This window comes from Ammospiza caudacuta, chromosome 2, assembly GCF_027887145.1.
Source record: "Ammospiza caudacuta isolate bAmmCau1 chromosome 2, bAmmCau1.pri, whole genome shotgun sequence".
In the NCBI taxonomy this organism is placed as follows: domain Eukaryota; kingdom Metazoa; phylum Chordata; class Aves; order Passeriformes; family Passerellidae; genus Ammospiza; species Ammospiza caudacuta.
In genome coordinates, this window is record NC_080594.1 from 115,606,968 (window position 1) to 115,620,729 (window position 13,762).

General features: G+C 40.8%; 1 protein-coding gene across 2 annotated transcripts in view; it reads right to left on the minus strand.

The window, feature by feature from the left end:
- Positions 1-13,431, minus strand: part of TRAPPC10 (trafficking protein particle complex subunit 10) — a 38,006-nt gene extending 24,575 nt beyond the window's left edge. Inside the window, exons 1-5 of one of the 2 annotated variants that reach the window (XM_058822284.1) lie at positions 13,258-13,431; positions 4,058-4,139; positions 3,236-3,371; positions 2,001-2,197; positions 535-730 (exon numbers count right to left, since the gene is read on the minus strand). In XM_058822284.1, coding sequence (XP_058678267.1) covers positions 535-730; positions 2,001-2,197; positions 3,236-3,371; positions 4,058-4,139; positions 13,258-13,336 — 690 coding nt within the window. In that variant the 5' untranslated portion in view covers positions 13,337-13,431. Of the gene's footprint in view, positions 1-534; positions 731-2,000; positions 2,198-3,235; positions 3,372-4,057; positions 4,140-12,409; positions 12,555-13,257 lie in introns of those variants that run through there. The other variant, XM_058822287.1, reaches the window with a different exon arrangement.
- Positions 13,432-13,762: the final 331 nt, after the last annotated feature.

Here is a 13,762-nt window from a genome sequence, read left to right on the forward strand (position 1 = left end):
CTCTAAACCAGCTAAAACAAAATTGCATTTATAACTACATAAAAAATAGAATTCATGGCACTCTCTATATGGATTACTTCAAAATGAACACTTTTCTAAACATCACCTCTATAAATACTGATAACAATCTGAACAAAGTAAACAGCAGCATTCATATTAAACACCAATTGTGAGTTTGAGTGTGTATGCACAGTAATGGGACATTTACCCCAAATTCAAGATCAACTACTAAAACACTTTCTAGATGCCATTTGTTTGCTTCAATTGAGGTTTATAAAATTTTGACAAGCCTGTACAGATTCTGCTTTTCTAACAGCAGGAAACTGTATTACTGCATTAACTGTATTGAAAGGTAACCCAAACCTGCAGCAAACAGGATCCAAAAATGCTGCTTTTAAACCAGTCTCCATAATTCCTGCCACAGCCCTCAAAGAATGATCAGAACATTAAAAGGACCAGAAATCCAACCACAAAAAAAGCACCATTTTTAAAACTAGGACTCAAGTGTTTTCTTCAAAATCAAGAGACTCTTACCTGCACCATGAAATACTCGCAGAAGCTCCACCCTGGCTCAGTCCTTTTCTCTCTCAGAGTTCTCATGTCATCTTCAAACTTGCCTAAGTTTTTGGTAAAGGACATGAGAAGCAATGTCCTGAGTTTGGTCAGGAAGGCATTCCAAGATTCCTGAGAACGGGAAGAGTCTTTCAAAGGGTCAGAAAGTACCACACATCTGTAAAGAGATTGATAAAATTCTATTTGAGGAGGAAATCACATCATTCACATATAAATGCCCAGCTGAATACTGAGCATTCCTGACAAATTCAGAATGAACAATATTTAGTTTTCCATCCACCTTAATCAGAGGGGAAAAAAACAAGATAAGGGTTATGTTTGTTTGTTTGGAGGCAGCTATGTTGGGGTTTTGGGTTGGTTTTTTTTTCTGGTTGGAGCTTGGTAGCTTTTAAAAAACTTTGTCATGTGATATAGTTTATGAGAAGAGTTAAATGTTTTACCCAGAATAAGCACTCTAAAGCTTTTTTTTTTTTTTTTTGAAGCAAATAATGGATACATTATTCTAACTACTTAAATATAAGTAATGCTGTAGCTAACCTAGAAAAGTCTGCCTAGCAATACAAATCAGCAGAACAGCAAATATAGCTACTCCTGGTAAAGAGTCTACAAAATACAAATCAGGATCTATCAGTTCACATATAGTCAGCCTTTCTTAACTCATTTGAAATAATCATCCATAATAGATTCTTGAAATATCTCAATCCTATGTGCTAAAACTTCCTCTGTTTTTCTCAGAAAATAAACAGATCCCATTAATTTACAAATAAATCGACTTTTTCGGAGCATCTTCCCTCCTCAGTTTTTCTATCACAATTTATTAACAAAAGATAGGAAAATCTCTCATCCAAGTAAAACACTATTTCTGGTTAGAAAATCCTATTTTGTTGGCTTTAATGAAAGCAAGAACAGTTTCATACATTCATTACTATTTCCTTAGAATAAAAACATCTGAAGAAACTGGCCTTATGTCAATTATCTCAGAGTGGAAAGGTGATTAAGTGAACAGTAGAAAGTAGAATGGCAAAAAATCAGCCCTATCATATTCCCTACTCACCTCACTCCCACTACCTGCAACTCTGGTAAGATTTGCAAGTACCTAAGCAAACAAAAAACCCTGAAGGTCTAAAAGCTGATTAACATCACACTGCTCTCCTTAAACCTCTCTAAGCCAGGAGGAGATATTTGAAATCTCTTTGACACACATTTCAAAGCTGCCACAAACCCAGGAAAACCGAAAATAAAATTTCTCCCTTTATTCTTTGTGCCAGCCTCCTTCAAAGCACAAATCTTACAGAGCCACCAGTGTGAATGCTGGACATCAAGGGAAGTCTTTAAATGAGCAAGAAATGTCTTGTATATTGAGCTGAGTTTATAAATCAGCACAATGGTCAAAAGATGAAAATGTTTGCAAGGCCAAGAATGCTCACCTGTCACTTTGCTTGTTACAGAAGTCATTCCTTATTTTATCGACTATAGAGGTTCGGGGAAGGATATTGGTTTTATTCTTTTTCTTGGCATCACTCTCAACCACCACAATCAGCCAGTCCACTGAGCTGTGAGCCTTGAGAACGTTCTGCCACTTGGTGATGTCATCCTTGACTGTGGTTTTGTACACTTCCGTGTCCTGGGATGAGAAGTGGTGAATCATCAAATCAAACAGACATTCTGCACAATTTCAAAAGGCAAGTTTTGTTCCAAAAGAAGGCAAACAGAAAGACATCTCAAATGGAATTATTGACAGTAAGTTCACTTACTGAAAAAATCAAATGAGGTAAAGCATAGTAAAATTCTAGTCTTTTAATTTAATTCATTTCCAGTATTTCAGTTAATAGCAAATATAGTAGTTGGTACATTATCATTCTTTAGATGACTGAAATTAAGATTTTTAAACATCATTGAAGCTCTTTATTTTACACCTTCTGGAGCTTTACAACAAAAACATGTTTGAAATTACAAAGCTGAACTGTTTTATTCTCGCTTAGTAACAGAAGTGTGATATTTCCCCCTTCTGCACTGCTCAAATCTCAACCTGTTTAAAAGCTTATTTTGCTTCTGGGTTGGTACCACACAGATAAATACAGATAATTCTTAACACTGTTCTGGATTCTTTTTGACTGGTCATAGATCAGATGTCACATGTGTCCTTCAAGTGGATAATTAATTTACAACAGAGGCAAACCAAAAGGCAGTGAACTGGACATAAACAGGATTAAGACATTCCAAATCTTGCCCAGTTAAATTGCTGACATCCACCAGTACCTAACAGACACAGAAGATGAAACTAAAGAAAAAAATTGTATATTTAGATTTCAGTACACCAACAGATCATAACTGAACTACCCTGGCCACATTTCTGGGTTACGAAGAAAGTGCACAGTGGCACTGCAGTGTCACTGTAAGATCCTGGGGTTTTGTGACAAAGTACTTGAAACAGGTTATTCAAATGCCTGTCCTCTTAGTGTCAAGTAACATTACAAACAGATACTGCTTATGGCAAGAAGGGCTCAAGCTAAGTTTTGTTTCCAGCAATATATCAGGTATGCATCCTTATGCAACCCAGATTTAATTGTTTTCACTTTCTGCTTGTGCTGTTATTTTCATTTGCTTTTCATGCTTATGTGAACAATTTCATTTTTAAATTTGAGTGTTTCTGAGTACTTACACAACATTCTGTCCAATAAATATGAAGGAAGGGAAAAGTCAAAAGGGCTTTATTCCCCTCTTTGGGTAGTAGCTCCTCTTTAAACTGAACAAAGTTGGATTCCAGGTGAATCATCTTGGGAGCACGGCCGTAAGACCTGCAGGGTTGAAAAACTGAAATTAGTGAACAGAATAGAAAAATGAACATGTGTTGTGGGGAAGAGAAATAAACTGAAATACTCTGGCACTGAAAACCCACAAACTACACTCACTGCAGTTGGTATAAAGTCAACTAAAATTTGGTGTTGCATGAAATGAGGTAAAAGCTCCTTTTTGAAAAACAGCAGCTAAAAGCTCTACAGTTTTCTTTCAGTAAAAGATTTTCTGTATCTCTAGGAAGAGTAGAAAATACCAAATAAGAGAATTCCCCCTTTTTTTTTTCCAATCACAAAACATTCAAATATATTAAATGTATTTCTGAAGGGAAATACATCTAATTCCATGTGAGTTCTACCTATATTCTCATTGAGGAGAAAGCATACCACACACAGAAGACAGCAGCCCAAGTACATCAAAGCACACCAAGACAAACCCACAAACCACAAAATCAGGAAGAGAAACACAGCATTACTATCATTTTTCTTTAGGCAAAGTTGAAGGGTTGAAAAGATCATCCTGAAGTGCACAACATTCACTTTGATTATCTAATTTCTCCAATTTCTTCAAGTCAGTTGCTCTGTTCAACTCAATTTATGGTAAGACTCCTCAGAACACAACAAATACACATTTACCCAGGTCAAAACCAGACACTGAAACAGAATCACTGAATAAAATGTAAGTTTACCTCCTCCATTCCATGGGTTCTCTAGGAAGCTGCTGAGAAAGTGTAGGATACAAGGAAGTAAATAAATTCTGATCTCCAGCACCTGAAAATGAAAACCATTAATATATTAGCATGTACAAATTATAGAATCTATATTAATATGTTGTTCTACTTATGGTCTGCTGTTATTAAGAACATTTAATTTTGTCTGCTGTGTGGAAACTGAAGTCCAGCACTGAACTAGAGTTTTTTAAGTCACTCTCAAGACCTAATACAACACTTCTAAGCAGACACTGTTAAAAACTTCTTATTGTGATTTTCCACAGAGCTACATAACCCATATACCAAAGAGAGTATCATAAAGCTGGTCCAACTCCAAAAACAAAACAAACAGCTCCTTAGTTGGAATCATTGGTTAAAAAAAAAAAATATATATATTTTAAAATATTCCAGAATTTAAGCTTCTCAAACCAGAAGACTGGGTAGAGAGTGGTTCCCATCATTCTGTAGCTGGGCCTACGCTGAGAAAACGTGGTTTAGCACATGTTCTGTGTTTTACTGGATATGATTCCTCTCTCCTCATTTTCTGGGACTGTTGTTACTACAAAACACCTCCCTGACTACCAAGCTGTTCTGCAGAAACACAAGGTCTGTTAACACAGTGCAGGTCCCAGACAGCTCCATTAAATACAACAGGAGCTACTTAGACACAAGTCAGAACAAAGTACAGTGTTTAACACGTGAAAAAAAAAAGTATTACCAGTAACCTTTCAACAAGAATTCTTAAATTCTCTTAGGTTCAGGGAGGGTATGACAAGGACAAGACATTAATTAAGATTTTTACAGCCTTATAGGCAATTCTGCTATTTCCTGGTGGTTTTCCTTTTCACAATCTTTCTGCACACCAGAACAGGAAGATCCTCTCACCTTCCTGTGGAACTGGAAGCTGCAGTAGTACCTGACATCCTTTTTTCTCCCTTCAACCCCCCAATCTCACATCCAGGCACAAAGCCAGGCATTGCCTCCACCTTCCTTTGGCATTCTTTAGTTCATCTTAGAAACCCTTTTCTAGTCCACCCTCCTTTCCCCAGTTTTCTCATATATATTATTATTCTTACATATAGTACTTTGATTACCAGCACTAGCACAATTCCACCACCACACAAAGAAGTATATTAAAAAATTCAAGTTTAAAAGGCTGATTAAGTGCAAGAACAAGCAAAACCAGCTCTTCTCATGCCTGACCACATTAGCATATTATTCAACAATGCAATTCCATAAAATAGCTAAAACAACAGAACAAAAACAATCAGTACTTTAGCCCTGCTTCTCGAGAAAAGTACCTTATGCTTGATCCTTCACCTTCATGCCATCTGAATTAAGTGTACCATACCACATGCTATTTAAGACCACAAACAAATGCCCTGAATGAATACTGAAACAAGTGTTAGTGATAGTGTTAATGCTGTTTTATACCCAGCTACACCTCTGTGAGCCAAGCTGAGAACAGTCTATTGATTTGCAACTCATTACTGCCCACAGAGAGTGAAACATGGCTTAGTGACTGAGCAGCAGCACCATGACCACATCAAAATGAGAGCCTGAGAGCTCCAAATCTGCTGGAAAGAACAAGACACATATTTTATCTCTGGAGTATAACAAAGTAATTTTTCTACACTGCACCTAAAAATTCAATGTATGCCACAAAAAATATTCCAGAATTCAACACCTTAAGTAAAAAGGACTGCTACTGAATACAGAGGAACTAAAGGACAATGTGTAAGCACCCTGCTATTCAGACAGACACACCACATTATCAGCTTAAAACAGGTATATTCATTTTAAAACCAGTCAGCTTTTCCTCCTGCATTGGTTTTGAGGGTATATCAAATACACAGAAGAATGTGGTTTATGATCAAGGCAACACAGCCCTCTAGGATTAGAAGAAAAGTGAGAACAGACCTTCAATGTGAAATACACTGGCTGTCTTTGAACACAGACCAAAGCTGCTACCACGAATTTCCAGCACCCAAAGGGCTGCAACATTTCATGTTCTGCTCAACTGGACCCAGTATCTACTGTAACCAGCATGTTTGAGCTGATCAAGCCAAGAACACCAAAATGAAGTTATCAGCAGGCAACACCAGCACAGCACTAACACAGGACCAGCACTGATACCAGTAAGTGCAGCAAGGAATTGTTAGGGCTGTCAGATGCACAATAAATTGTGAACTGGTGCTACTGGGCTGCAGGGAGGGAGACAAGAGCACAACCTGCACAAATACCAGAACAGAAAGTCCCAAAAGATCACTATTTCTGGAGTGGTGCTGAGCAGGATTCCTACAGCTCAAGAGACCTCAAGCATGGCAAAATTCTCATTCTCTTCTCTCTACATATATGCCTCTGATGCCTCAGTATCTATGATCTACTTTCCAAAATACAAAAAAAAAATTGGAAAATAAAGAATAAAAACAACACCACTACAGGAATTTTTGCTTGTATCTGACTGAATTATATGAATTTAAACATTCCCCAAGTAACCCTGGAATTCAAACTTAGAGCAAACCCCAAGGAGTCTGAGAATTACTTCAAAGATTTTGTTCTAGGACTTTTTGTCATTTTTTTGTGAGCTGGTGAGAGGATTGTTTTGTTTGAGGTGCTCTGGAAAAAGATAAAGAAAAATAAAAATTATGATGATGACTCAACTGTATCACAGCAAATTCATTTCAGTGGATTGGTCTCAACACTAAAACCATTCTATGGTTGTCAGTAATGGGACCAGAGTGTAAATGATTATCAGACACAACTGAAAGGGAAAAGGAAGGATGTGCATATATGGGAAGGAAAAGTAATTGTGGAATCCTATCATAATTAAAATCAAGAAGCCTTCTAGAGAAGGGGTTTCATCTTTCAGAACCTACAGGCAAATAAGACCAAATATCCCATAGAGATGATAACTAGGGAGTAAGATTAGAGTCTGAGAACCTCCTGGAACACCTACCTCAGCTTTTAAACCATGTGTGTCTGAATTAATCTGCTCCCCAGCTGGATGTCAACAGCCCACAAACACAGAAAGAACACAGAGACTCTTTCAGTGATACCACACCAAGTACAGGATGCTCCTGCACATGAAGTGGTGACACACAACAATTGAAAGCAGAAATGTAAAGCACCTGTTTCCTTTCTGACAAAGTTCAAAGGGCAGGGCCTTTGGCACTTATCTAAACACTTCACTGCTGTGGGTGGAGAATGGATCCAGAGCAGCCCTGAGGAGAAGGAATTGGGGGTGTTGGTTCAGGAGGAGCTCAGCATGGCCAGGCCATGTGCACTGACAGCCCAGAAAGCCCAAAGTGTGCTGGGCTGCCTCCAAAGCACCGTGGGCAGCAGGGGAGAGGGGATTCTGCCCCACTCAGGTGAGCCACACCTGCAGAGCTGCCTCCAGCCCTGGGGTCCCCAGCATGAGAGAGACATAAACCAGCTGGAGTGGGACCAGAAGAGGGACACAAAGATGCTCAGAGTGCTGGGACATCTCTGCTATGGAGAGGGGCTTGTTCAGCCTGGAGAAGAGACCTTAGAGCCCCTTCCAGTGCCTAAAGGGCCTCCAAGAGAGCTGCAGAGGGACTCTGTACAAGGGCCTGCAGTGACACAACAAGGGGCAGTGGCTTTAAGCTGAAAGAGGACAGATTTAGACATCAGGATGAAACTCTTCCATGTGAGGGTGGGCAGGCCCTGGCACAGGGTGCCCAGAGAAGCTGCCCTGCCCCTGGATCCCTGGGAGTGTTCAAGGTCAGGCTGGATGGGGCTTGGAGCACCTGGGACAGTGGAAGGTGTCCCTGCTCATGGCAGGGGTTTGGAACAGGACAACCTTTAAAGTCTTTTCCAATCCAAACAATTCTGTGATTCTTTCCTCCTTGTCTTTCTTCCTGACATTTTGGTAGATCAAATCAGTGCAGCCTTCCTCCCTTTCCTCTTTCCTATCTAGGACACTTGTTCCACTCTAAATTTGTACAGGAACAGTGAAAACCAGAATGACCACCTAATCCAGGGGGACATGCACTCTTTGCAGCAGCTAATACCAAAGAACCATAAAATATTGACATTTATTAGGTTCATGCCTGCTTAAAACCACCAAAATCCCCAATAATATATTTTTTCCTAACACTTTCCAAACTTCTTAGATGCTAAGAGGTTCTGTCACTATAGTATCTAAATATACCACAGTGATTTTTTTTTTTCCTCTAGAGGAAATCATCCTAACCCACTAACTACACAGGCAGTTTTTGTTTTAAACTCCTGAGGTCAGATGACTAAAGAAGACAAATATTTTCCTTTGATACCAATGACAAGCCCAGTCAACTGAGATAAAAGGCTTTGAATACCTTAAAAAGAAAACAGAGCCAAGACTACACTTTGGTGTAGTTTTGTTTGGGTTTTATCTCCAAGTATCACTCACTGCTCACCTTTCTGACCCCACTTACTTTTCCACTAGTAAAAAGTTCTACTATGAATCTTAAATCATTAGCCTGTAAGAAGTGGATCTACCTTAAGTTTTGGTGAGGTTTTTATATTTACATCTTTTAAAGGTCCTCCTCTCTCTTAACTCAAATTCATACTCAAAAGAGGTCTAAAAAGTAAAACACAATACAGCTAAATTGCTATATAAAAACTGTAGCTGATTCACTAGAAGAAAATCCTTTTAGCAAAACTCCACTTCTGCATTTCTGAATCTGTAAAACAGGTTAAAACTAACAAGTATATGCCACTTCTTCTCATGACAAATGTAATCAAATATTTAAGCACAGAATAATGTATCAGCTACACAACAGTGATGACTTACAATGCAGGCAGGAGTTCTGGTTGAGAACAGGGGAAATGAATTTATAGGATATAGTTGTTAAATGGTCTCACTAGCAGCAAATCACTTTAATCACTTGGGCTCGTTTCTTCCTGGCACTTTTTTTTATTACATTTTTCACTAGTAACAGAAGAACCTTTGAATCAAGCTCCTCTAGTCCCAGAACAATATTCTTAACTGCAAGTATTTATTTTCACCACAAAAAGATGCAAAATTCTTCCTTTTCCCTCCCCACCCCTTACTTTTATTGATCTTTCTGTTCCTGCTGTAGAGAATTGCAAACATTTTCTCTTCTTGGGCCTACAAAGCATTTGCTGATGGTTTTTCTCTTGCTGTGTCACAGCACATTTTGGATATGGACCAGATAAAAATGACGCACACCATTCTCTCCAAAGATTATATATAAAGTCCATGGTGCCAAAACAGGTTATTGACAGTGAGAGCAAACATGCAAACACAATATAAACAGAAAGACACAATATAAACTGATACTATGAGCTGATAATGGAATATTCCACAACTGCATGAAGATAATTACAAAAGAACAGCTTGTTAGGAAAGCTCTGAAAAGCTTATTAATTACTTCATTTTGCAGAATTGCCTTAAGTCTCCAGCCTCCTCTTCATATGGATAGAGCTCATAATATAAGTGCAAATCAGCTACCAAAGGATGAGTTTATTGGCTGATATATAAATGTGCAACAACATTATATTGAAGCTCCAAAGACTTTCTCAAAGTTTCAAATAGGATTCCTGAGAAGGAAACAACATTGTTTGGGTTTCCTAGGAAAGCAAGCTGCACTGGCTTAGAATTTTGTAAAGTCAACATTTTACAGACACTACTCAAGTTCAAGATGTTTGATGCAAACACTCAACTTGCCTCTGCAAAAAAAAAAAAAAAAAAAAACAAAAAAAAAAATTAATGATGCTAAAAATAATCCTTCTACAGCAGTGAGAAAGCTGTAAAATGACTCAAAACACTTTGTAAGCTTCCCAGGTCTGGCAGCAATGCAGATAAACTGCTACAAATGAGTTGAGAGTTTACAAAGTAACCTGCCAGAGAGAGCAGAACCACAGCCGGACACAGAAACTCCCCAGGGGCATTGCAATCTAGTAAGACTGACAGTGTAAAAAATATGGCTCAAATTAATTTGGAATTGAGTCATCATGGCACTCAGTCCTACCTGACGAGAGTGATTTAACACTCAGGGGTGCTGCCATACTGAGAAAAGGGAAAACACATAAAGGAACAGCAGCTTTCTGTGAATACACTACTTTTCCTACACTTGGAAAATAAGGTTGGTTGTCTGCATGCCTAGAGAAAGGGTCTCCAGAAGCTGGTCATGCATTGTCAAATTCTATGAACCTAAAAACTCTCTGTTAAAACTACAGGTGTCTCCAGTGATGCAAACACAATAAAAACAAGGCTAATTCACTTACAGCTTCTGAGGGCAAAATAATCAAATTACAGCACTAACATGAAAGAAGGGCTGACAAAAACTGCATTTGCAACTGGCATCAGATGTCCAGGACAGTGGAACCTGCCACTTTTTCCCATAGGCCAAAGCCTGTAGACAGAGTGCTGAATTAAGGGTTGTGCCAATATAGCAAATAACTACTGTTAGAATACAGACTAACTCAGAGATTTGAAAGCATTCTTTACCAAAGAAGCATTCCTTTCAGAGCACTGTCAAATTTATTTCAAGCAGGTAAAAACATTAGTTTACAAAACAACTCTGGTATGCACAATGTTGAAAAGAAGTTGCACTAGGAACAAAACTCCCTCTTCAGTTCTCTCTTATTAGGATCAAACCCTAAGAGTTAACAGGAGTTATTTCATGATGCAAAAGTTTACCTGGCAGAGATTAATCCAAATCTTGTAGCAAAAGGAAATACCTCTGTTCTGAAAAGCACCCTCATTTAACCTCTTACTTCACAAATCAAACCCAGCCATCCTCTCACAGGTCTGTCTTTCCCCCACGTGCCCCTCCTGGGTGGGACACAATAAAAACACACTGGGTGGGACACTCATCCCAGTAAAACTCCAACTGCCTGAAAGTGGAACCAGAGACAAAGATAAACTGTGTTTGTTGAGCAGTTTCTAATACCATGGCTTTTAATGTGTTTTGTAACAAACCCACACCTAGTCAATCCTTTCCCTGGAAGGCCAAGCCTCACCTCTCTGTAAATCTTTAGCAATAAAATGCTTAGAGGAGCTTCCCTTCAAGTAAGTCATTATTGGTGAAAGCACTTATTTGAAATATTAGAGTCTCCAAGCACTCCTCTCCTCTGAACAGAGAAGAAGAGAAACTAAAGCATTAGTAAAATGCAGTTACAGTAAAATGCATTCCCCATCGAAATCAAAAATTTTGGTTTAAAATGTAGCAAGTCACCCTTACTACATTCACCAGAGGTAATCTCTGAGCAATTTTGCTGAATTAACCTGAACTCCTGAATTAGGCTGTCTCAGACCAAGCCCCTCCAGTCCATACCAGTAAAGATACTCCTGTTGTGCTTGTCCAGGGCAATAGAAATGATTTCCTCAGTCCAGGAGTGAGGCACACAAGTGACACTAAATGCTCACCTCCTATCTCATTTGTAAGTCTGCTGCTACCATTACTGAATAGGGATAAGAACAAAACATTTTACAACCATAATGTATGCTCACTCACCACACAAAATTAATACTGTTTGCAATATCAGACAGCTGGGCTTGATTGAAATCTGGTTAAATTTCGTGTTTGGAAGTTTGAAAATTCCTTTGTACAAAAGAGACCAGAGTTCTTTTCAGCACCCACTAACAAAAAAACCCAAGGTTTTACCCTGAGGTAAAACTCTGTGTACTTCAACTGACTAAAATGGTGCTTAAATCATACAGGAACAGGGAAGACTGACCTGCACCACCAAGTCCCCCTGCCCAACACATGGAGACTCTCCAATGCTGAATACACATAAAGCCAGAAAATATAAAAAGCAAGCCCCCACAGCCTGAACAGTAGCATAAACACCAGCAAACTACATCCTCCAGATGTTTCTGATATGCACATTTTTTCTGAATTTAAATCTAAAGTGAAATGGATTTCAAAGTTCTTGAAATAGGTGAGTAGAGAAGATTCAGTACAGATCCTGTTCACTTCAGCTTGTGAACTGCATTCAAAAAAAGGAAAAAAAGTTTAACACAGAAAAAAAAAAAGCACATTTATAAAATAGTCTGGACAAAATATATACACACAGAGTTCCACAATTTTACAGCTGCAAGGTTACAGTTGGATATTTTTTCTAAGTAAGGTCTAAGGTCTAAACCAATAAATGCTTGCTCCATTATAAGACAACACAGAACTGTGAAACAAGTTTCTATTTCACAGGCACATAAAGCATTCCCAGTGTTCTAGTGATAAAGTGCAAATATGTATTTTGTTACATCATCAGTAGAGATACTTCTGACTAAGACCAGCCGCTGGCTACCTTTTGTTAAAAAAGAAAAAACAGAATTCTCTATGGTGATCTCATTCCCTTTACCTTTTTATTAACATTATGGACGTAGTTAGAATAAAAAAGAGTATTCCAGTTGGAAGGAACCTGCCAGGATCATCTGGTCCAACTATATGACCACTTCAGGGCTGACCAAAAGGTACAGCATGTTAAGAGCACCGTCCAAATATCTCTCAGACACTGACAGACTTGGGACAGACTGAGACATGATTCTGGAATTCTGGAGACACCTCTTTATGGAGCCTCTTCCAGCGCTTGACCCCTCTCCAGTTAAAGAAAAGCTTCCTAAGGCCCAGCCCAGCCCACGTGCTTGTTTTAAGTGAACTTTGAGTGCACCCCTCTATACCTGTAAGAGCAGCAGGGATCACGTTTTACATCAGGACCACCTGCCTGTCTCTGACACCTGGAAGAACTAATTCACAGCGGGAAGCAGGGATCCCGTTCTGGTTAACTAAGCCCTCTCAGGGATGGAACCAAAGCAGTTTAAGATTAAAGTGTAATGTCAGCGGGCAGGCATCAGTGGGGTCGCCGCAGAGGATGCCTCCTCGCAACTTCTCTTAGCACCAGCAAAGCCACACAAAGCTCGCTGCCAGGAAGTTTGGGGTTCACCATTTATTCTCACATTTCACCCTCTTCCCCTAAACACCTCTGAGTACCACATTCGCCTTGTTATTTACTACAGAAACAACCCCAAGTTTGCCCGCTGCCATCAGAAAGGGGGGGAAGCAATGAAGAGGCAAACCCCGCCATCAGATCCCTTCTGCAGCCGCCCGGAGCTGCGGGAACCCCCCAGACCCAGGCACCGGCTCCTGCCACCCCCCGGGCCCGCCGGGAGCACCGGCCGGACCGCCAGCCCCGCCAGCGGCGCCACTCACAGGTCACGATGGGCTTGTTCTCCATGGTGTAGATCACGGGGGGCTTCTCCCTGCCCTCCTCCTCCTCGGCGGGGTCCATGAGCGGGCGGGGTCGTCAGCCCCGGCTCCCCCGCCCGCCCGGCGCCATGGAAACACGGCCGGGGGGCTGGGACGGGACGGACAGGCCGGGCCGGAGCGGGGGTGGCGCCGCCGCTGCCGCCCCCCCCCCCCCGCCTCCCCCCACCCCCTTCCCCGCGTCCCCGCAGCGCCGCTCCGGAGGGGAAGGCGGGCGGGAGAGGCTCATCCGCTTCCTGGATCACCGGGCAGGCATTACCGCTTCCGGGGAGCGCCGCCGCCGCCGGGGAACCCGGAAAAGGGGGAATGCGGCGGGGAATGGAGGGAAGCGCGGCCCGGGGACAATGAGCGGGGTCCCGGCCTACGGCCCCCGGCAGCTGCGGGGAGCCGGGGCGGGGCTGCCCCTGAGGGGCAGAGCCCCTGAGCGGAGACTGCCGGTGAAAGTCAGGGA